Source organism: Rhodamnia argentea, chromosome 7 (assembly GCF_020921035.1).
Source record: "Rhodamnia argentea isolate NSW1041297 chromosome 7, ASM2092103v1, whole genome shotgun sequence".
NCBI lineage: Eukaryota > Viridiplantae > Streptophyta > Magnoliopsida > Myrtales > Myrtaceae > Rhodamnia > Rhodamnia argentea.
In genome coordinates, this window is record NC_063156.1 from 10,958,555 (window position 1) to 10,981,203 (window position 22,649).

General features: G+C 39.8%; 2 protein-coding genes across 2 annotated transcripts; both read right to left on the reverse strand.

The window, feature by feature from the left end:
• Positions 1-3,382: 3,382 nt before the first annotated feature.
• On the reverse strand, positions 3,383-4,547 carry LOC125315969 (disease resistance protein RGA2-like). Its single transcript, XM_048282597.1, has 2 exons — positions 3,806-4,547; positions 3,383-3,720 (listed from the first exon to the last, which is right to left on the reverse strand). The coding sequence occupies exons 1-2, from the start codon at positions 4,545-4,547 to the stop codon at positions 3,383-3,385; spliced, it is 1,080 nt and encodes a 359-aa protein (XP_048138554.1).
• A 7,806-nt stretch (positions 4,548-12,353) lies between these two features.
• LOC115737777 (putative disease resistance protein RGA3) lies at positions 12,354-16,712 on the reverse strand. Its single transcript, XM_048282983.1, has 2 exons — positions 14,034-16,712; positions 12,354-12,495 (listed from the first exon to the last, which is right to left on the reverse strand). Exon 1 carries the CDS (start codon positions 16,617-16,619, stop codon positions 14,034-14,036), a length of 2,586 nt encoding a protein of 861 aa, XP_048138940.1. The 5' UTR covers positions 16,620-16,712; the 3' UTR covers positions 12,354-12,495.
• Between the last annotated feature and the right edge of the window lie 5,937 nt (positions 16,713-22,649).

The window sequence follows — 22,649 nt, forward strand, 5'->3', positions numbered from 1 at the left end:
ATTTTGGTGGAGCATAAGTATGTACTCAAGGGCATTTTCCTCAATATATCTGCAAATATTTCACGATTTCTTTCCGATATGGTTAGTCAACCTAAGACCAACCATTTTATGAACGAGCATGCTGCATTATTGTCTTATCCTAATTTACGTGAAGGGAGGAAGTCACGCAAAAATAAAAAAATAAAATATATATATAAGGAGGGACTTTCAATATAAATGGATATTCTTACATTTTAAGAATGAAGAAGAAATGGAGGGAGGTGCAAATAGATGCGTACCTAATCATCTGCCTATTGTACTCGTTTCCGATCAAGTTTGATTCGAGGAATGTGAGCAATTTTTGCCAATCTTTGCCGGTTTGAGGCTCGCAAATGTGAGATGTGCAACTCTTTTAAGGCAATAAGACATCGGATTTCTCGCAGCATGAACCCTAAGTTGGGACGTTGGATCAGGTGAATTAATCTGAAACGTGTATAATTTAGTGGCCATTACGATACAGCCGTCAAGCTCGTGCAGTCGTAGACAGAAAAGGTCTCCGAAGTGTAGTCCGATCCTTGGAGACATTGGAGTAGCTCCATTACTTGTTCGAACTTTTGAATCACCAGTGTACGAAGATTCAACGAAAAATTGAACTTATTCTGCTGGGTCAACATCAGCTGACAATTAATGACTGTCAAGCACTCTAGGGGGGTTAATTCCCCAAAAGGCACAAATATTGGTGCCCCACAATCTAAAATTTCCAACTTTCGAAGGCGAGTTAGTTGACAAGAACCTTGGAACAAATCTTCGAGATTTTCGAATCCTTCAACTCCCAAAAGGTGCAGATTTTCTAAATATTGTATTTCATTTTCTTGCATACACTTCTCCTTTGTTGTTATGTATAAATATCTAAGACTGACGAGCCTTTTCATATTTTTGGACAAATGATCTAGCTCTGAGCAACCAACGAGAGATAAGTATAGTAAACTTTGCAGGTCACAAATTGTATCTGGAAGCTTCTCTAGTCGCTTGTTACTCTGGAGAGATAACATCTCAATTGCTTCAAGTTGCCTATGGAACTTTGCAGTTCCTCAAAACAACCAAATGGTAAATCCAAGTACCGTAAGGATTTACACTTTAGATGCATATTCTTGAAAACTCTTTAGTAATAACTGTAGAAAACTGAATAAAAGAAGGAAATAATCAAAGCAGAATAAGAAGAAATCTTGCTGCCATAGCCATTTCCTTCATTGTCACGAAACTTTCCATCCGAGAGCTCGTCTTCTTCAACGTTCATCTTTACAATTTATATGACAAAAAAATGTAGATCTAGAGTAGCCAATACTTTAATTACAGCTCAGCACACAAAACAATAAAGAAAATAAAAATATAGAAATTCCTTTACAGATTCTTCTTCTCGCCACTGTAATTCTTCAAGGCACAGAGTTGCAAAACGGTTATTGAGACTACACGTACTGCTGAAAGCTTCCAGAGAATATATTTGTGTACAAGATGAGATGATGTCGTTTTCTTCTAAAATTTCTTTGCCTTTCCTTATGATAGATTGAGCAGCTCTCTCCGAAAATGTAATCTCAACATCCTCCCACAAACTAGGTACGAGTTTGAACCCTAAACCCAGTTTGGTTTGGATGCTGCAATGGTCCTATCTTGACAGCGCCTTGGTAAAAAGGTCAGCAATTTGACGGTTGCTCGGAATATATTGTGCACCGAGAGAACCCAATAATACTTTCTCGCGGACGAAGTGAAAATTAATTTCTATGTGCTTCGTCCTAGCATGTAAAATGAGATTAGCAGTAAGAGAAATCGCTGATTGATTATCACAAAAGAGTACTGTTGGTGAAGCTAACGATATTCCAATGTCCCGAAGAACGAAACTTATCAACGTGAGGTCAGCAGTAGCAAAGGCAAGAGCTCTGTACTCCGCCTTTGTTGATGACCGAGATACGGTTGTTTGCTTCTTCGCTGACCATGAGATTATATTCGAGCCAAGATAAGTACACAACTCGGTAGTAGAACGTCTCGTTTCAGTACAACCTGCCCAATCGGCATCCGAAAACCCATAAAGCTTCAATGAATTGTTAGAGTGAATGAAGAGTCCCAAGTTGACAGTCCTTTTATCGTACCGAAGAACTCGTTTCAATCTGTCAAAATCACCAACTGTGGGTTTCTGCATTTTCTGACAAAGCAAATTGGTAGCATAAGCGATGTCTGGTCTCGTTATCGTTGAATATTGAAGACCCCCAACTAATCTTCGGTACTCAAGTGGTTGATCAAGCAATACTTCATCATCTGATGTATGAGATGGTTTCATTGACATAGGTGTTGATATTGGTTTGCACTCTTTCATGTTTGCCCTCTCAAGAAGATCAACGGCATACTTTGTCTGACAAAGGAATAGTTCCTCTGGTGTGTGCTTTGCTTCTATACCCAAAATGTAATGTATACACCTAAGTCCTTCATGTGAAAAGTTGAAACGAGAGCTTTGATCAGTTGTGCAAGTAAATGATCAGAATTACTAGTCAACAAAATATCATCCACGTAAAGCAAGAGTAGAATTGTGTCTTGCCCCTTGTGAAGCACAAAAAGTGATGGATCCATGGTGCTCTGATACCATGTAGAAAACTGAATAAAAGAAGGAAAGAATCAAAGCAGAGCAGGAAGAAATCTTGCTGTCATAGCCATTTCCTTCATTCTCACAAAACTTTCCATCTGAGAGCTTGTCTTCTTCAACGTTCATCTTTACAATTTATATGACCAAAAAATATAGATCTACAGCAGCCAATACTTTAATTACAGCTCAGCACATAAAAAAAAATAAAGGAAATAAAAATATCGAAATTCCTTTACAGATTCTTCTTCATGTCACTGTAATTCTCCATCATCAACTTTGAATTGAAGTTTGACTGCACGCAGCCTCTTTCAAGTTGGCTTTCTCAGAAAAGGTGGGACTCCGTCGAAATTTGAGATTCCCTTTAACGAACTGCCGAAGAGCGAAACATACCGAATTCCTTCTAAATCTCTGTAGTATCTAAGGCAAAAATAGAACAAACGTGTTGTGCCACACTCATTGCAAGAGAATGGACTAGATCATGCACTTTTGATTGACACTGCTCAACATCTTGGATCAGAGATCTCTTCCACAGCTCTTTGACGTACTCAACACCAACATCTTCCAATGCTGGTTTGTTCCTTCTTGAACTAATGAATCCGAGAGCCATCCATAAATCAGCCACATTAGTGCTCTTAATTTTATGTCCTCTGGGATAGAGTGATAAAACAGAAAACCATCATTTTAACTGGGATGGTAAATGATCATAGCTAAGCTCAAGTATCGGCATAATGTCTCTTTTCACTTCTACTAGCTCCCATGTTTCGCTATCCCTTATGTGTTCCCAATGCCATTGTTCGTTCTTTGTGTAAAGTAGACTCCCCAAAGTTTTCTCAAGGAGAGGTATTCCTTGAGATTTTCAACAATATCATTTCCACTTTCAAGGAGTTTAGGATGAGGCTCCTTTTCCTTTTCATCGAATGCCCATTTCTTGGGCAAGGCCATAGAGTCTTCATGAGACAGACCATTCGGATTATGCGCCGGATAGGTATCCATTATAGAAGCGGCTTCTAAACCGCGCGTCGTCACAATGATCTTGCTTTCACTAGCTCCTGCACTAAGCATATCTCTCAATTCTTTCCATTTACGGCGGTCGTTGCTCCATACGTCGTCTAAGATAAGTAGATATTTCTTGTCTTCGATGATGTTTCGCAAATGAATTTGCAATTGTTGAATATTCAAGTTGCTAAGTTTGACCAATTACATGTTCAATGATTCCTTCAATAGTTTTCTTTAAATTGAAGTCCTTCGACACACACACCCATATTCGCAGCTTAAATTGCTCTTTCACATTCTCGTTGTTGTAGACTAATTTAACCACGGTCGTCTTGCCCAAACCTCCTATTCCAACAATTGGAATCATCATGGGGCTTTTGTCACCAACCGGCTGCAACAACTCAATTATCTTTTCTTTATCATGATCTCTACCGAAGACATCTGACATGTTTACGAATGAGTGAGTCATCTCTCGTGATCGGGTATGCGTTGCACCATCGTCGGCACTCCACACATTAAGATCGAATTGATCTCTCTTAATGGAAATTCTAGATAATCTCTTCCTTATCTCCTGGACTTTATGACTGACCTTTGCACGAAATAATAACGGATTAGAGAGGGAAAAGAAGCAGCATACCATCTCTTTCACGTTCCCGTAGCGACTTATCACCAGCTTCCTTAAGGCTTCACACTCCAGTTCTCCGAGCACATCCTCTGCATCGTACAACACATGTTGAAGCCGGTCTAACCACACTTGCAGACTGTGGTTCTTCGCCTTCTGCTTCTCCTCATCTAGCAACACTGCCTTAATGGCGGCCAACGTCTCTCTAAGCTCGCTGATCTGGTCCTCGACGCCATCAATCGCGACGGCTTCTTGGAGGGCGCGGGAGGCTATCTTCCCGAGCACCCCCTCTGCGATGCAACAAAGGAGTGATTCTGCCATGTTTCCTAAGAGGAGGGAATGGGGGTAAAATGGTGGAGGAAAATCGATTCTTGGCTGTTTGGCTTGAGAATTTGATGGTCTAAGCAAGAATGTCTTGATGTCTATGTTTCAGATTAACATTAATCCCATATGAAATGATCAATTAACATTAATCGTTCGGTAAGTACCTGCTCCACTGCTTAGCCGTCAGCCACCCCACCCCCCCAAAAGAAAAAGAAACAAAACCTAAGAGAGCCAATGCCCAAAACAAGCGTAAACCAACGAATAGAAAAAACAAAAAGACCACCCGACCCACCATCTAGCAATTACCTAGCTCTGTTCGTTTCGCAAAAAATGCCAATTCTAAAATCTTGCAAACTATCGTTATACTAGTAAACATTCTTATGTCATTTGTTGCGAAAACTCTTGTCCCTGGCATTTTGCTTATCCAAACGCTTCAGAAGTTTCCCGGCAACCGCATCCGGGGCCACATAGGTCCTGCAGCTCGAGATTAATAGGAAAGTGATGGCATTATACTTGTTAAACTTAGGTCGTGACTTTATTTCAGGGACCTCTTGGGAGGGAAAAAATGTATTTTGAAGGTCAAAGACATTGAGGGAATGGTATCGGAAACTGGAACTTCGATTCCCAATCAGCTTTCATCTCAAGAGACGGTGGACTTGCGCCCCTTGCCATTGCATGGACTTACAACTTCTTTTCGAATGAATTATCAACTAGTTTTGAATTACCAACTCTCATTTAAGTTACTTATTAGTCCGATATTTTTGAATTATCCCGGACTTTGCGTTGCAGGGAGTGCTAGGGCATTGACAAATGGAGGGAAGCTTTTTCAAGGAACATGCCACCCAAACAGGAGTCAATCCACCTTGCAGCACCCTTTGGTTGGGGGATTTCCCTAGGCCTTGATACGACAAGGAGATAAGGCTAGCAGGACAATGTGTGCTAAATGCATCATATTTTTTTGTGAAAGATTGCGACCCCAAGCGTAAGAGTGTGAGAGACATGAATTAAAGAGTATGACATTTGGTCAACTCTCTGCCGGAATGTGATTATCCAGAGAAATTAGGGAATCGGTTGAACTTGCTTAGCACATCACTGGGAAAATTAGAAATCAAGAGTGACTTAAGTTACTTCTCGTAAGTCATATGATACATGAGGTTTTCAATTGGCAGAGCTTATAAGTACCCGAAAATTGTAAATTTAAAGAAATCACCAGTGGAAGTACTGCAAAAGGTGATGAATTTCGCATGAGCCCACTGGTGAACAACACTGCACGCATTCGAATGTCAAACTAGAGGTGAGCATGGTTTGGATTGGGTGGTTCTTACCCTATAACCGGGGAACTGCCCACTAATGGCCAATTCCCAAAAATTGAAATCGAGGACCGCCCGTTAGTTCCATGGATCCAAACCGAATTGCCGGTACGGTTTGGTTCTCGAGTGGGTCCACAGAATCGGTCCCACTAAGCAAATGGAGGCGACCGAGAGCGAGAGAGGGAGGTCATGAGTGGCCAGAGGCGCGGCCGTGAGCTATGGGAGTCAAAAATTGAGGACGTGAGTGTTGATGTTTAGATTCGGAGAGAAATAACGATAGAGTGTTTATGGTGGCTCAACCCAAACTAGGGTTGTATAATGTGTATTTATATGACTGACTAATTACAATAATGGTATAAACAAACACAATTAGAGAAATACCCCAATATACATATAATTACACGCTAATACTCCTCCTCAATTTGAAGTAGGTGGAACAACCGAGAGATTGGATCCCAATAGAGCATGACTGAGACTAGGTAACCCCTTTGTAAATGTGTTTGCCGGCTGATCCACAGTTGGCATGTTGCTAACAAGTAGATCACTGGAAGCAATCCGTTCTTGAACAAAGTGAAAATACAACTCAATGTGTTTGGTGCGAGTGTGAAATACGGGATTGAGTGTAAGATATGTGGTAGAGATATTGTCACAATAAAAGTGAGAGGAGTAGAAATTGATACTTCAAGCTCACGAAGTAAATGCCGAATCCAAATGGTCTTCGCGACAACACGATATTTAGCTTTTGTGCTAGAACGAGCCACAATGGGTTGCTTCTTGGCACTTCATGAAACAAGATTAGTGCCTAGAAATACACAAAAACCTGATGTGGAACGTGGAGTATTGAAACACCTAGCCCAATCTGCATCCGCATAAGCTGTTAATGAAGTGGGAGAACATCGCTCAATGAGTAATCCATGGGTAGATGTGCTAGCTAAATACCGGTATATATGCTTGATGGCTTGCAGATGAGGTTATCTAGGTTAATGCATGAATTGGCTAACCAAGTTCACAGCAAAAATAATATCAGGTCTAGTCATGGACACATACCGTAAAGTACCAACCATCTATCGATATAGCGTTGGAGAAGCGAGAAGCTCACCATCATCAATAGACAACAGAGTCTTCGATGCCAAAGGGAGTAGATACAAGCTTGACCTTAACAAGGTCAAACTTGCACAAAAGGCTATTAACATACTTAGCTTGAGATAGAAGTGTACGATTAGATCGGTGATGAGCCTCAATGCCAAGAAAATAGTGAAGTGGTCCAAGATCCTTCATAGCAAATTCTTGTGAGAGTCGAGTAATCAAAAACTATAATAAATGAGAAGTATCACCAGTAACAATGATATCATCATCATATAGCAGAAGATATAGACGACCCCGAGAAGAAGTATAGACAAATAACGAGGGATCGGCCTTACTCATCATGAAACCCAATGATAATAAAAAATTGTTGAAGCGAAGAAACCATGCACGTAGAGCTTGCTTTAAACCATAAATGGCTTTTTGGAGACGGCACACGTGATTTGGATATTCAGTATTAGAGAAACCAAGAGGTTGGCGCATGTAAATTTCCTAGCAAAGAATGCCGTGCAAGAAGGCATTCTTAACATCAAGTTGACGTACGTCCCATCCCGATGAAATAGCAATAGAGAGAACAACCCGAATTGTAGCTAGTTTAATGACAGGGCTAAAAGACTCGTCATAATCCAATCTTGCATGTTTCTTAAATCCTTGTGCAACTAGACGAGCTTTGAAGGGTTCGATAGTTCTATCGGATTTTTTTTTTAATCTTAAAAACCCATTTACAATTGACTAAGTTCTTAGAAGGGTCAGGTGGTACAAGATCCCACGTGTGATTAGTGGCCAAGGCATTAAATTCATCCGCCATGGCCACTTTCCAACGTGAGTCAAGAATGGCCTTAGAATAGCAAGTCGGTGTCTCTTAATGAAAAGAATTAGAGAGATTAAAAAATTTTCTGAGTTTAGATATTCTAGATTTAGCATGAGTTTGCATAGGATGAGTGGGAAGAGAAGATACAGAAGTAGAGGAGCTAGCTAGAGATGTAGAAAGGGTTTGTGAATCTGACGTAGGAGGAATCTGGTCAGAAGTAGAGTTAGGCTGGGACATAGGGGATGGGTTAGAAAGGAGGGTTAGTGGAGGTAAAAAACAATTGGAACCAGATTGGATAAGTTGAGAGGAGGAGAGAGATGTATTAAGAGGTTGGGCTAGAGAAGTTGAGAGAGTCGGAGGAGGAGCTTGATACTCAAAGGAGGTAGAAGGAAGAATAGGTTGATAGGAGGAAAAAATAAGTGAAGGAATTGAATTGGAAAAATTATTTATGGAACTAAGAGTTAAAGAATTTTGTGAAAAGAGAAAATTCTCCTCATCAAACCGAACATGATGACTGATAAAGACATGACCACTTGACCGATCAAGGCAATGATAGCCGTTGTGATTCAACGCACAACCAAGAAATACACATGGCATAATTGAGGTGCAAGTTTATGGGAGACACGGGACGGAAGAAAAGGATAACAAGCACTACCAAAAATTCAAAAGAATGAATAATCAATCTGGAACCCAAATAAATAATGAAAGGGGGAAATATCATATAAGATAGGAGTGGGAAGCCGATTAATAGTGTAAACTGCAGTGAGAAGAGCATCGACCCAATGTGAAGGAGGCATATGATCATGGATTAATAAGGCTCAAGACATTTCAACTAAATGTCTGATTATGCGTTCTGACAAACCATTTTGAGATGGGGTGTCCGGATAAGAAAAGCGTTGAATAATACCATTTTCACGTAAATTTTTTGAAATGAATTACTGGTATATTCACCTCCTCCATTAGTTTGTAGGAATTTAATCTTGCCATTGCATAGATTTTCGATAAAAGAACGGAAGCGATGAAAGTGAGTAGGCACTTCAGATTTATTTTTCATTGGAAAAATCCAAGTGAACCGAGAGTAATCATCAATGAATAGCACAAAATATTTAAAACCAGAATTGGATAAAATGGGACTCGTCCATACATCAGAATGAATTACAACTAAAGGAAAAGAAGCACGATGATTAACAAACTTAAAAGGCAATCAATGAGATTGCCTACAAGACAGGACTCACATGATACCGACCTAGAACTAGAATTGCAAATACGACTCAAACTTGTTTATTTGGATGACCAAGACAAGCATGCCGGTGACTAAGTGAAGCAGAAGAAGCCACTATAGGATGCAAGTGAGACGACACCAAGGAATTGGAAATCGGATAAAGACCATAAGAAGAATCAGCTTGAAGGAGAACTTTTCTGGTTTGTTGGTTCTTCAAAGAAAAGGATGAACCATTAAAATCAATGGTACAAGAATTTTTACGGCAAAATTGAGTGATTAGATAAGATCACGAGCAAGATTAGGGACATGGTAGACATGTGATAACAGTAAAGATCGAGAATCAATATATAAAAAAGGCTTTATCGAGTTGCATAATAGGTAATAAATAACCATCACTAACTGAAACTTTTTGTTGAATCATATAAGCGTCTAGGATTTAGAATTTTACCAATGTAATTAGTCATGTGTGCCGACGCTTCATTGTCAAGATACCACATTGGATCGGAGGTCTCACCAATTGAGAGAGCTGAGAAAGAATCCGATAGATCGGTTGTAGTGACGGCATGGTTAAATCTTTGCCGACATTGTAGTGTAGTGTGCTCGGCTCCATTACGGATCCGACAAGAAAGATTAGGCCTAGATCCAAGAATGCCTCCCTGGGTAAATAGGGGAACATAGGTCTTCGAACCGCCACGAAGCCGACTAGAGGAAGAGGAGGACCGATCAGCATAAGGGATAGAGAATGATTGTAAATCAAATCGATCATTGGATGCTTTCCAAACTGGTTGATCGCGTGAGAACCGTCCACCTTGTCATCGACCCGATCTTCGGCCCCTAAAATTACGTCCACCACGATTCCCTCGAAAACGGTGGATTCGATGAAGGGGTATGACCAATCAAAGTATGATGAATATTAGATCAAGATGAGGCATTCGATTTTCAGAGAAATCGTTCTTCTTGTATGAGAAGGCGTAACCGCAGATCACCGAATGAAAGAATAGTAGGGCCATTTGTGATCATTGTGACAAAAGGATCATACTCTGATGGGAGCCCATTGAGGGCTTGAATCACCAAGTCTTTATTAGAGATGGAGCAATTGATTGTGGCGAGAGAATCAGCAATTGACTTCGGATGCTAAAGATAATCGGATATTCGGTTTTCTTAACGGAGTTCTAAAAATCAAGCTTTAATCCAATTTCCTTGGCCATGCATCGATCAGTAAAGCGTCGCCTTAGAGCGAGCCAAATCTCTCGAGATGTCCGAAGATCATGAACTTTACGAAAAATCTCAATTGTGAGGGTTGAGTTAATCAAACTCCGAACGCATTGATCCATCTTTACCCAAATGGAATAAGAGGGATTGGACACCACAGTACCATTCTGATCATTGATAAGCCTCTGCGGACATAGAAAAGATCCATCCATATATCCTAGCAGATCATTACAAATCAAAATCGGTTCAAACCGAGATTTCCACAAAAGATAATTGTTTGCATCAAGCTTGCTAGAGACAAGATTAGTGATGTTGGAAAGAACAAGAGATGGCGAGGCTGATTGCACGGCCGTTATTTGAGCAACGGGAGAGATCGAAGCAGTAGAGAAAGGAGAAGAAAAGATGAAAGTGGACGACATATTATTGAGAGGTGAAGGGAAAATGGGATTAACAGAAAGAGAAGATGATGGCAAAAAAGATGGTAGAGAAGAATAAAAATTCGCAGATGTATTTAACATTATTGAGGCAGAAATTGGAGCAAAAGAAGTGTTGATTTGGGGCAAAGATGTTGAAGAACGTAATGCGTTTTCCCGCTCCGATACCATGTTGATATTTAGAGTCAGAGAGAAATAACAACAGAGTGTTTGTGGTAGCTCAATCCAAACTATGGTTGTATAATATGTATTTGTATGAGTGACTAATTACAATAAGGGTATAAATAAACACAATTACAGAAATACCAAATATATATATAATTACACGCTAATAGTGAGTCGATGGGAGTCGATGCCTTGAGTAGTTGGGAATCGAGGCCGTGAGTCGAGAGACGGAGAGGCCACGGTGAGAGTGAGAGTTTAGGACGAGATGAGCAAGTTTCAAATTAGGAATTTAAGATAGTGTTCGATACTTATGCAACTAATCGACTGCATTAACAAACAAAAGCACAACATCAATCTTCAATGGAGTTAAAAGTTGATACAGAAGAGGAGGCCCCTACATTAGAGTAGATAAAGGATTCTAACTTGATTGTTCTAAGGACATCTTCACCAGACACAAACGTAAAGCTTTAAGTCTGCATAAGCGAGCTTCGGTTAGCAGTCTCCACAAAGATTGCCACATTCCTGTATTGCCTGCGAGTTTTCCAGGTAAAACTGCAGTTGCTGTGAAACATAGTAGTGAGTTTGGGGATAAGTTGTCCATTTTCCCATTGATATGAACGTGCATACTCAACAAAATTCCATTTTCCACCATCAAGAAAAGTCAAGAGTTATGCACTTTCATGACCAGAAAACCGAGAAAAAGCCAATAAGCACTTCAAAAAAAGGCCTTTCATCCGAAAAATCCTCAATAAACTCGATGACCACAGCCCCGAGAGCCAAAACCTGACCTAAACCTCTCGCGAACTGCAAACACAGGTAAGTTACAGACGATGGTAGAAAGTTGGGAGAACATATCTGATCTCGAGCCTTACCCGACCACACCGGGCTCAAATCATGCCATTTTCGTCATGGCAGGATAGAAGTGAGAACGATTGAGCTGGTCTTGTCAAGGAGGAGCAGAGCATGACCTCTCCTGCCATGACGAGGAAATGAACTTCACCGGGAGCAGAGGTACACTAGCGCGCGGCCACTTCCTGGTTTCCATAACAGAGGGCCAATCGTCTTGCCCAATAACACAGGGTGAGAGAGAGACAGAGACAACGAAGATGAAGGGGCTGAGCGAGATAGGTTTAGAATTTCCTAGAGCAGCTTGCTTAGTTGGTACTGCTACTGTCTATGTCATTTTACATGGTGTTCTTCTGCTTTCTGTTTCCCATGCTGCCATAAAATTTGGTTAGTTTTATCATATTCGTATGGAAGTGAAGTAAAACAAACGGAAGAATTAATGTGGTTCTTTAAGCATGTTGTTTCGAGGAAACTCTTTAAATAGTATAGTGGAATAATTATAAAAGAACGGAATTACTGACACTAATTTACCAAAAGTATGACTCAACGGGGCATCGTCATTTCGTACTATGCCTGAATGAAAGATAAATATTGTTCTAAAAGATTTCAACCCTTGATAGTGCTACCCTTGGTCTCACTCAATACGAATAAGGCATTTTCTCCATGGAGAAATGTTCTATACAAACCCAAGCAGATAATAAAGAACAACAATTGCTCAAGGTAACAAAGAAATAAGTACAATATTAACTGCCATTGTTTTCATCCTTGAAAACGAAAGAGATCAATGAAGGGATTAGCTGAGTTCCCAACTAAATCTTTGCGAAGATCCACATGGAGTCGCCAATAGATCATAGGAGTTCATCTGCTCAAGAGAAACAATGGAAATGAGCTTAAGGCAATCTATAACATGATATTATCGTTTTTATTGCGGTGTCTTACGAGTTTTTCATTCTAAGATATTCTATTTACCAAGATATTTTCATTAGGTAGGCAAAATTTGAGTAGAAGTTTTTGTTTTGTATAAAAATGTGTGAACAATTTGGTTCTCATAGAGTAATAGCAATCGTTCCCCTGCTATGCAAGGAACTAGATTTATTCTACATAATAATTATCTTTACTTTGTTATATGAGTTAAAAGTTCTAAATAGTCTCACTAATAATATTGAGTGTGTAAAAATCCATTGTCAAAAAAAGGTTATATATATTTTTTAACAAAATCCAAATAGGAGTACTTATTTTAATAGAAATGATTTTGTATATAAATTTTCCTTTTTCTCATTTCAATATTTTGATTAAATAGTAATTCAATCGAAGAATTAATGCTTATATTCTTTGGGACTAAAAGTATTAAATTCATAATTTTAATTAGACGGTAAAATAATTATTTAATATCGAGTTTCTTTGAAATTTAATGAACTCTTATTGTTTGTATTTTGGCAATTTCAAATTGGGTAGAAGTTGCTACTTGCCCTACAATCATCTTTCTATGTCGAAAGCAAAGATGAGAATTAACCTACAAAGCTGTCAGTTTACTCTATACTACTGATCATGATCAATATGAAAAGGTATATTTTCAGGAAAAAGAAATTGAAAAGGAACCCTAAGTACTTATTTGGTACCGCAAAGTTTCCCAAATTTTCGTTCTCGTTTCCGTTTAAGAAATAAAAAAAAAAACGTCCTGAAAATGCATGTGACTTTTGAAATATAATCGTCGCATAAAAAAATAAGGAAAGTTGTTTTCGAAAATTAATCGTATTAGACTAAAAATGACCTTCCAGTATTCTCCATGCTTTAAATCCAAACGAAACATGCTGTTTTTGAAAAGTAGATTCCATCATGGAGAATTGAACTTAGCTTGCAATGGGCCACATAAAGTCGTCAATATTACGAGTGTGCATATTGCATCGTTCTCTTATCCTAACTTTCATCAACAGAGGATGTCCGGAAAAAAATCATATATGAGAAGGGACTCTCAATATGTATGGTTGTATTACATCTAAGAATGAAAACACGGCGTTTCAGGAAAGGCAGATCTGAAGAAAAGATCTCAGATTGAGAAATTTGCTAAATTTTGCCACGAAAGCTCCCTCACGTTATGGAAATCTGCTAAAATCCTTAATTTTTGCTCCAATTTTACCTAAGGTTTTTGTAAATTTGTCATGGGTAAGCAGTTTGGTATTTGATGTGATACGAAAATTAATATAGAGTAATTGTGACACAGGTGTATCGGTTTAAGAATTTTCTGTGACAGGATAGGCAAATGCAACACGGGTGTACTAATTGGGGATTTTTGGTGGTACTAATCGAAAAAATAAAAATAGGAAGGGAATTTCAATATACGTGGCTATATTAAATCTAAGAACGGACAAGAAATGAAGAGAGAGGTAGGTAGTTGCGTACCTAATCATCCATCCATTGTACATGTTTCCCGTCAAGAACTATTCGAGGGACGTGGGCGATTTTTTGCCAATCCTCGCCGGTTTGGGGTTCACATCTTGTGCTCAGTTCACCACAAAGGAAAACGTGTAATTCCTCGAGGGCAGTGAGGGACTGAATTCCATGCGGCATGGACGATAAGTTGGGACATCGAATCAGACGAATTAGCTTGAGACAGGTATGGTTGGGCAGCCATTCGGGTACGGCCGTCAAGTTCGGGCAGTCGTAGACACCAAAATACTCCAAACTGTGGGCTGGTCCTTCGAGACATTGAAGCAGCTCCATCGCTTGTTCGGACTGTGATATTACCAGCTTGCGGAGATTCAAAGGGAAGTTGGACTTGTTCTCTTGGGTCAATACGAGCTTGCAATTAGCAATTAGCAAGTAGTCTAGAGCGATTAATTCCCCGAAAGGCACGTATATTGGTCTGCTACAATTTCGAATATACAACGTTCGAAGGCGAATCAGTCTACAAGTACCTTCAAATAACACTTGCAGATTTTGGCAATCATGGATTCCCAACCAGTGCAGGTTTTCCAGGTATTGTATTCCACTTTCCTGTAGACTATTTTGCTTTGTCGTTATGCTTAGATATATAAGGCTTGAGAGTCTCTTCATATTTTTGGGTAATTTGCGTAGCTCTGAGCAACCACCGAAGTTTAAGAATAGTAAACTTTGTAGCTCGCAAATGGTATTCGGAAGCTTCTTCAGTCGCTTATTCCCCCAGAGACTTAAGAATCTCAATTGCTTCAAGTTGCAGATGGAACTTGGCAGTTCCTCAAAACTACCACCTGACAAGTTTAGATATCGTAAGGAGATGCATTGGGAGATGCACGTTCCGGTAAACTTCCTAGAAATAAATCCATCACCAGCTTTCAATTTTCTAATTGCACGCAGCTTCCTTGAAGTTGGCTTTTTCAAAAAAGGAGGGACTCCATCGACATTTGAGATTCCTTCTGACGACGTGCTAGAGAGCGAAATGTAACGTGCTCCTTCTGAAATCTCCGTGGTATCTAAGCTGACAATAGAGCAATCATTTTGTGCCACGCTCGTTGCAAGTAGATGGACCAGATCGTGCACTCTAAATCCTATCTCCCCCTCGCGTACCTCAACTTCTTGGATCAAAGATCTCTTCCATAACTCTCTGAAGTAATCATCACCAACGTCTGTCAATGCTGGTTTTTCCCTTGTTGAGCTGATGAATCCAAGAGCGATCCATAGAACCACAAAAGCATGGTTCCGGAGTCTGACTCCTCTGGGGAAAAGCGAAAATGTTGCAAAACAACGCTTCAAGTGGGATGGTAAATGATCGTAGCTAAGCTTAAGTACCGGCAGAATGTCATTTTTCGCTTTCACTAATTCCCATGTTTCACTGTCCCTTACATGTGTCCAATGCCTTTCATCATACTTCGAATACAAAAGGCTCCCCAGAGTTTTCACAAGGAGAGGAACTCCTCCACATTTTTTGACAATGTCATTTCCAATCTCAAGGAGATCTGGGCGTGATTGCTTTTCCTTTTCGTCGAACGCCCATTTTTTGAACAAGGCCATAGAGTCCTCACGAGAAAGACCTTTTAGATTATGTGCTAGATGGGTACCCATTATGGAAGCGACTTCTGAACTGCGTGTTGTTACAATTACCTTGCTTTCGCTATCTCCATCGCTTAACAAATCTCTCAATTCTTTCCATCTACTGCGGTCATTGCTCCAAACGTCATCCAAGACAAGTAGATAGTTCGTGTCTTTGATGATGTCTTGCAAACGAGTTTGCAACTGCTGAACATTCAAGTTACTCAAAGTTTGACCCGTTGCATCTTTAATGATCTCTTCAATAGTTTTCTTTAAATCAAAATCCTCAGGCACACATACCCATATCCGCAACTTAAATTGCTCTTTCACACTATCGTCGTTGTAGACTAACTTAGCTAGGGCCGTTTTGCCCAAACCTCCAACTCCAACAATGGGAATCACCGAGAGATTTTTATCATCTACTGGCCGCAATAACATCTCAATTATCTTTTCTTTATCAATGTCTCTTCCAACGACATCCGACTTGTTTACGAAGGAGTAAGTCATCTCTCGTGATCGCGTATGTGCCACATCATTGTCAGCACTCCGCACTTTAAGATGGAATTGATCTTTCTCCGTGGAAATTCTGGATAATGTTTCCTTGATCTCCTTGACTTTATGACTAAGTTTTGCACGGAGTACTAGGGGATTGGAGAGGGAAAAGAAACGGCGTACCTTCCCTTTGACACCCACGTAGCGACTTATCATCTGCTTCCTTAAGGCTTCGCACTCAAGTTCATCGAGCACGTCCTCCGCATCATGAAGTACCTGTTGAAGCCGATCTAACCACACTTTCACAAGGCGGCTCTTCTCCCGCTGCTCCTCGGCATCTAACAACACTGCCTGAATGGCAGTCAACGTCTCTCTAAGCTCGCGGATCTGATTGTCGAATCCGTAAATTGCGACGGCTTCTTGGAGCGCCGGTGATGCTATCTTCCCTAGCACACCTGCTGCAATGCTGTAGAGGAGTGATTGAGCCATGTTTAGTGAGGAGGAAATGGATTCAGGCTTATCTGGTTTGAGACGAACAGGAACGCACAATGTCTTCCTTTTATGATGATAACTTGCTTACAATTGGATGAAAGGGAGGTTCTTTCCTTGCGGGTGGCCTGCAGGTTAACAGAAGATGCTTTCTACCCTTTCTTTATCTTTTACTTTCCAGGGAACAATACAGAATCGAGATTACTTCAAAGATCCAACAGAGTCGGTTCGAAGAGTCCATTCTTTGCTTCTGAATGCAATTTACCTAAAGATGGTAATAGAAGAAATTCTAATATTTCAATCCCATCTATCGAGAAGAATGATTCCATATAAGCCATAAGAAACCTTGTCCGGCAAGGAAAGGCCGACTTTGGAGTTCATCAAAAACAAGAGTCCTTGTCCCTTGCACCAGATCAAGCATTAGAGTTTCAAGGTAGACTAATTCTTGTGGTAGCTCGTCATCATGGACTCGAGAGACATGAGCAAGCACACCTGAACACAGAATGATGGACAGCCTATACTAAGAAAAAAGACGACCCCGAGAAAATCGTCGACAACATCAGAAAACAAGCTTGAGAATCAAGCATCGCTGTACATCGGTACACTAATTCGGGTTCGAGTTACGTAAAAGATCATTGGAAAGCCCCTTAAGACAAGAACTATCAGTGACTAACTTCAAGTGATCATCATCTTCCACAGTGTAAAAAGAAACTCTTCAACCAGCAGATTTTGAGCTCATCATTCCAAAGGAAAGCATTGTGCAAATTGCAAATTTCGTTAATGCGATGAATGAGCTCTTTTTCAAATTACTCGCCAAGAAAAACATCCCTTTTGGCTTGCCGCCTCAAATTGGATTTGAAATCGTAATTTCTTGCACGCGCTTCTCCAACCGAAGCTTGCACAAAGTTCTAAAGCACATTTACAATGAAATAAGACAAACAATTTCTAAGGCAAGATGGGAAAGAAATAAGAAAGTTCTAAGCAAATTTTGTCCAAATCCCCATCATTCCTACTAGGGAAAAGAAAACTAAAGGAGTGTTAGATAACAAGGTTACCTCAGTTCCTGAAAGTTCCTTAGAATGAGTTTGAAAAAAACTTATGTTCTCCTCCAATATTTTGCAAAATTATTCTCCAACAAGCACGATATCAAATGTTCTTCTCCCATATTGCAAGAGGAAGTGATAGATCAATTTGCAAAGAAACAATTAGGGCACAATCTTAGATGATTCTGATAATATCCACACAGATTATTCACTCCATAGTTCTTATGTAAGAGACTTTGTGGGAAATGTTAATTGTATCATGTAAAGACTAAGTGATTCTCTGACCATTTAAACTCTCGATCAATGTCTCGGTTTTGTAAAGTGGATTGGTGGGAAAATTATCAAAAAAATTCCTAAATCTATTGCAATTTTACCAATTTAGTTCTAAATTTTTTATTTTGCCAGTTCAATCCGAAACCCTTTGCATTTATGCCAATTCAGTCATAAATTTTTTTTTGTGCCGATTCGGTCCTAAACTTTTTGCATTTATTCCAATCCGGTCGGTTCGGTCAACTTTGGCCGGGAGGCGCTGATGTGGATGTTGATGACGCCGACGTGGACGCCGGTACATACGTGGATAATTTTTAATAATATTTTAATTTTTTTCACTTTTTAAATTTTCTTTTTTTATATATTTTTCTTTTCTGTTACTTTTACTTTTGCTTTCTTCTTCCTCCATTTGCATTTGCAGTGAACTCGTGTTTTGCAGGTAACGTTTAAATCAAGAGCGTGAGGAAGAAGAAGACGCCGCCGCTGCCTCTGCTCGCTGGCGCATCCCACAGCCAACCCGACCCCTTCGATGGCTTCACCATAGAGATCATCCACCTCATCCTCGACCACGCAACGACAACCCACTTAACCGAAGAGATCTCTTCTGGTCTTCGAGGTCGGCCTCGCCCAGGCTAGATTTGGACGATCACTGCGGCAGTCACATCCGTCGACTCCGTCGCATTCAACAAATCAATCTCGACCGGGCCGGTACAATTCGTGGCCAGGCTCAACAGCCCCAAGTGTCTGAAGAGCCTCAACCGGGTGAGATCCACAAATCTGAGGGTGGAGTTCCAGGACTGAGAGAACGAGATCAGCATCCCGTCGTCGAAGCGAGGGCAGAGCGAAAGACGGAGCCGTGAAATGAAGGGGTAACGGCGAGGGATCGAAGGGAGGAGGTCGAAAGAGAGGGGCCTGAGGACCTGCGGTGGTGGGACTCCGCGAAGAGGAAGGACTTGCAGGCGAGGGAGAAGGACTTGCGAGCAAGAGGGTTGTCGTCCCCGAGGTGGTCGAGGAGTCGTTGAGTGCCATGAAAGGGGTCAGGTTAGTCGTGGGATGCGTTAGCGGAAGAGGTGGCAGCGTGGTCGTCTTCCTCTTCCTCAGGTTGTTGAGTTTTTTGGTTACTTGCAAAACGCGAGTTCACTGCAGATGCAAACGGAGGAAGAAGAAGGCAAAAGCAAGAGGCAAGAAACATAAAAGAAAAACAAATAAAAAAATTAAAAATTAAAATATTATTAATAATTGCTCATGTAAGCGCCGGCGTCAACGTCAACATCGATCAGCCAAAATTGACCGGACGGACTAAATTGACATATATACAAAATGTTTAGCACTGAATCGATATGAAAAAAAAATATTTAGAACTGAATTGGTAAAATTAAAAGATTTTAGACTTTTTTGATTATTTTTCCGAGGACATGCAAATAATCATCAAAGAAAGATTTACTAGTTTTGTGAGATTTTGATAGAGCCACTGTCAACTATTCTAAAAATTTAAATTATTAGATGAAGCTGTAGTTTAATGTTTAATTACTCTAACAAGTCTAATCAATAGATGTGTAGATGTATCGGTCGAAGGGGAACACGTGTCTAAACAAAGATAAAATCGTCTCAAAGAGCCATAGGATCGTCGAGGTCACCCCGCCTTGCAACGGAGACGACACGTGTCGGCACCTAGACAACTTTCTTGGAACCTCAACTTTACTAGTTGCCTTCAAATGTTAGTCAGTATTCTCAATCGATGCCATTGTCCCGTCGGAGGCATGTGAGCAAGCTGAAAAGTAAAGAGTACGGAAGCCCATTTTCGTTTGGATTGGAGTACAAGAATGATGAGTGAAGATTTCCCGATTTCCCCTCGTCATCTTATCAACCTCAATTCTCTTCTCTATCTTACTCCAAATCGTTTTAGATTCTTAGCTCATCATAGAAAACCTAATTAATAGGGATAATTGTTCAAAAAGTTTCAAACCGATTGTACTGTAGCCAATTCAATTATAAACATTTTAATTGTACCAATTAATCCTAAATATTTTGATGATTTGTTGATTTAGAATGATTATGACTAAATTAACACAATTGAAAAGTTTTTGATTGAATTGATAAATTGTTAAAAGGTTTAGCACTTTTTGGACAATTTTTCATTGTTATGACTAGATGTGGCCGGTTCCGGTTCAAAAACCGGCGGTTTCGGTTCCTAAAAAAGGTGGAACCGCCGATTCCGGGCCAGTTCCGGTTCGGAACCGCTGGTTCCTAGGCCCAATGACTCTTTTCTCCCAAGCCTCCTCCTTTTTTTTTTTTTAAAAAGCCGGGTTGGAACCAGCCCGTAACCGGCGGTTCTAGGCCGGTTCCGAAAATTTAGAAACCGGAACCGGTTCCGGGTTGGAACCGTGGGCCCGGTCAACGGGCCAGTTCCGAGCCCACGGTTCCATATGGCCATGTCTAGTTATGACCAATCCAATCTATTACACTATTACACCTACAACGTATCTTAGTTTACTAATTAAAAACCGAACTCCGCATCAGAAAACCGACTGCTAATCCATAAACCAAGATCAGCCGCTGCGGCGGCAACCCAAATATCCCAAGCAAAGAAAAGTACAGCCTTTCTCAAGATGGAGATGGAACCCCACTAGGTAAAAGTACAGGTCAAGCCCTTAGGTAACAACAATTTGTCATCCCCTAATCTTTCGTAGATGTAGCTAGTATATGTTGACTTAAATAAATACATAGATAGATAAATATAGATATATATATATATATATATATATATGGGCTTATTTCCAAGGCCATAATCAAGGTTACTCAATTGAAATTGGTAATCAAAAACTTGTCAGATCATATTCAGAACCTTATTGCTAATTTTTATCATTTATTCTATGCAAGGGTACATATGAAAAGTCTGATAAAGTGAGATGAAAGAAAGATTTCTTGTTATGGTATTCCCTTTTTTCCCCTTAAAAAGGATATGGTCATTGTATGAGAATGGATGAACCTCGTATTAAAAAGAAAAAAGAAAAGAAAAGAAAGAACTCGCGCCGCGAGTTTGCTTCGAAAGACAAACTCCTCCTAATTAAGGATTGTTTTGGTATATTATCAGAAAGCTAACCAAAAAAGACAACCTGCAAAACACACGAGTTTTCACACGCGCTATACAAGTGCGCAATTCCTTTCGAAATAGTGTTATAATTTCTATTTTGCTAAATACATTTATTATTAGTGTTCTAGGATCAGATGAGAAAAATCGTATGTAGACGGAGAAGGATTACCCCCCAAAAAAAATGATGATGACCGACAAAAGCATGGGCTTAACCCTTATTTAATGACTATAGCGTCTCTAATCTTTTTATTACGGTGAGAAGTGTTAGGAACAATATTGATACTTGTTTTTTTTTTTTTGGTCAAATAATATTGACCTTGTGAAAAGCGAGAAAAAATATGTATCGACTTTAAAATATAGAAGATATAGACATGCGGAGCATAATGGACCAATCGAACTAGAAACCAGCTAGTTTGGTCCGGTTCTCAGAGGCTTCGATCCGGTCCCAGTTCCATAAAATTGGAACCGGTTCTGATTGGTTTGGTTCGCGATTCCAACTAGGAACCGGACCGGATCGGACTGAATAATATTTTTTTAATAAAAAAATTGTAAATATAAACCTAAATCTAAACCTAAGATGCGTAAAATGCTTAGTATGACTTTTAAGTTTAGCAACAATGCAATGCGGTTAACGAGAGGTGGTCTGATGAAACGAGAGGGAAGACTCTTGAACATATTTCGCACTTACCTTCATTGTTTATTAATCGTTGGTCTTTTGGTTATCGTGTGACTGTAAACATTTATTGTTTGAAATAAAGAAGTCCACCTCTTATTTAATTCTTCCGTCGAAAAAGGCCAAAAAGAAAAAAGAAGAAGAAGATCAGCTTTTAAGGCACGCATGACAACACTTCTATTCCATATTGTTTTTTCTATTTTTTGAGAAAAGTAATTTTTTTCACTTCTTCAAGTGGTTTCAAAATTACTTCCGGAGCAAAAAGAATGCTCCAGAAATAAATAAAAAAATAAAGCTGCATAATCAAACGAATTTTTACTCTAAAAGTTACGTTATCAAATGGATTTTTGCTCTTAAAGTGTTATCATGCGTGCCTTAGACTCTGATTTGGCCCTTTTCTACATTAAGAAAGGACCAATCAAATGGGATTTTGGTCGGTCAAAAGTATAAGAAGAAGGGAAAGAGTGGGTTGGGCTCAATGCCTATTTAATTACCGAGCATTTTCCCGAACAGCATTGAATGCCAGCCCAATCTCCATCACCTCCTCTATTCCCCTTTTTTATTTTCTATCCGCCTGTGACGGCCCTCGCTCAATGTCGGCGTTAGTTGGTCAAATAGACAGAATTGGTACAATTATAATAAATTTAAAAATTTTTGGGTAACTCTCCCAACATAGTAATGAGTTCATACGAATGCATTGGGGGACTAAAACTGACAAAGGCTTTGAGCTGAGCAAAAACTTATACCTTTTGCATTCATATTCGCATGGAAGTGAAGTAAAACATACGGAAACATTAACGTGGTTCTTTAAGCACGTTGTATCGAGGAAACTCTTTAAATAGTATAGTGCAATAATTATAAAAGAACGGAGTCACTGACACTAATTTACCAAAAGCATGACTCAATGGGGCATCGTCATTTCATACTATGCCTGAATGAAGTACAAATAT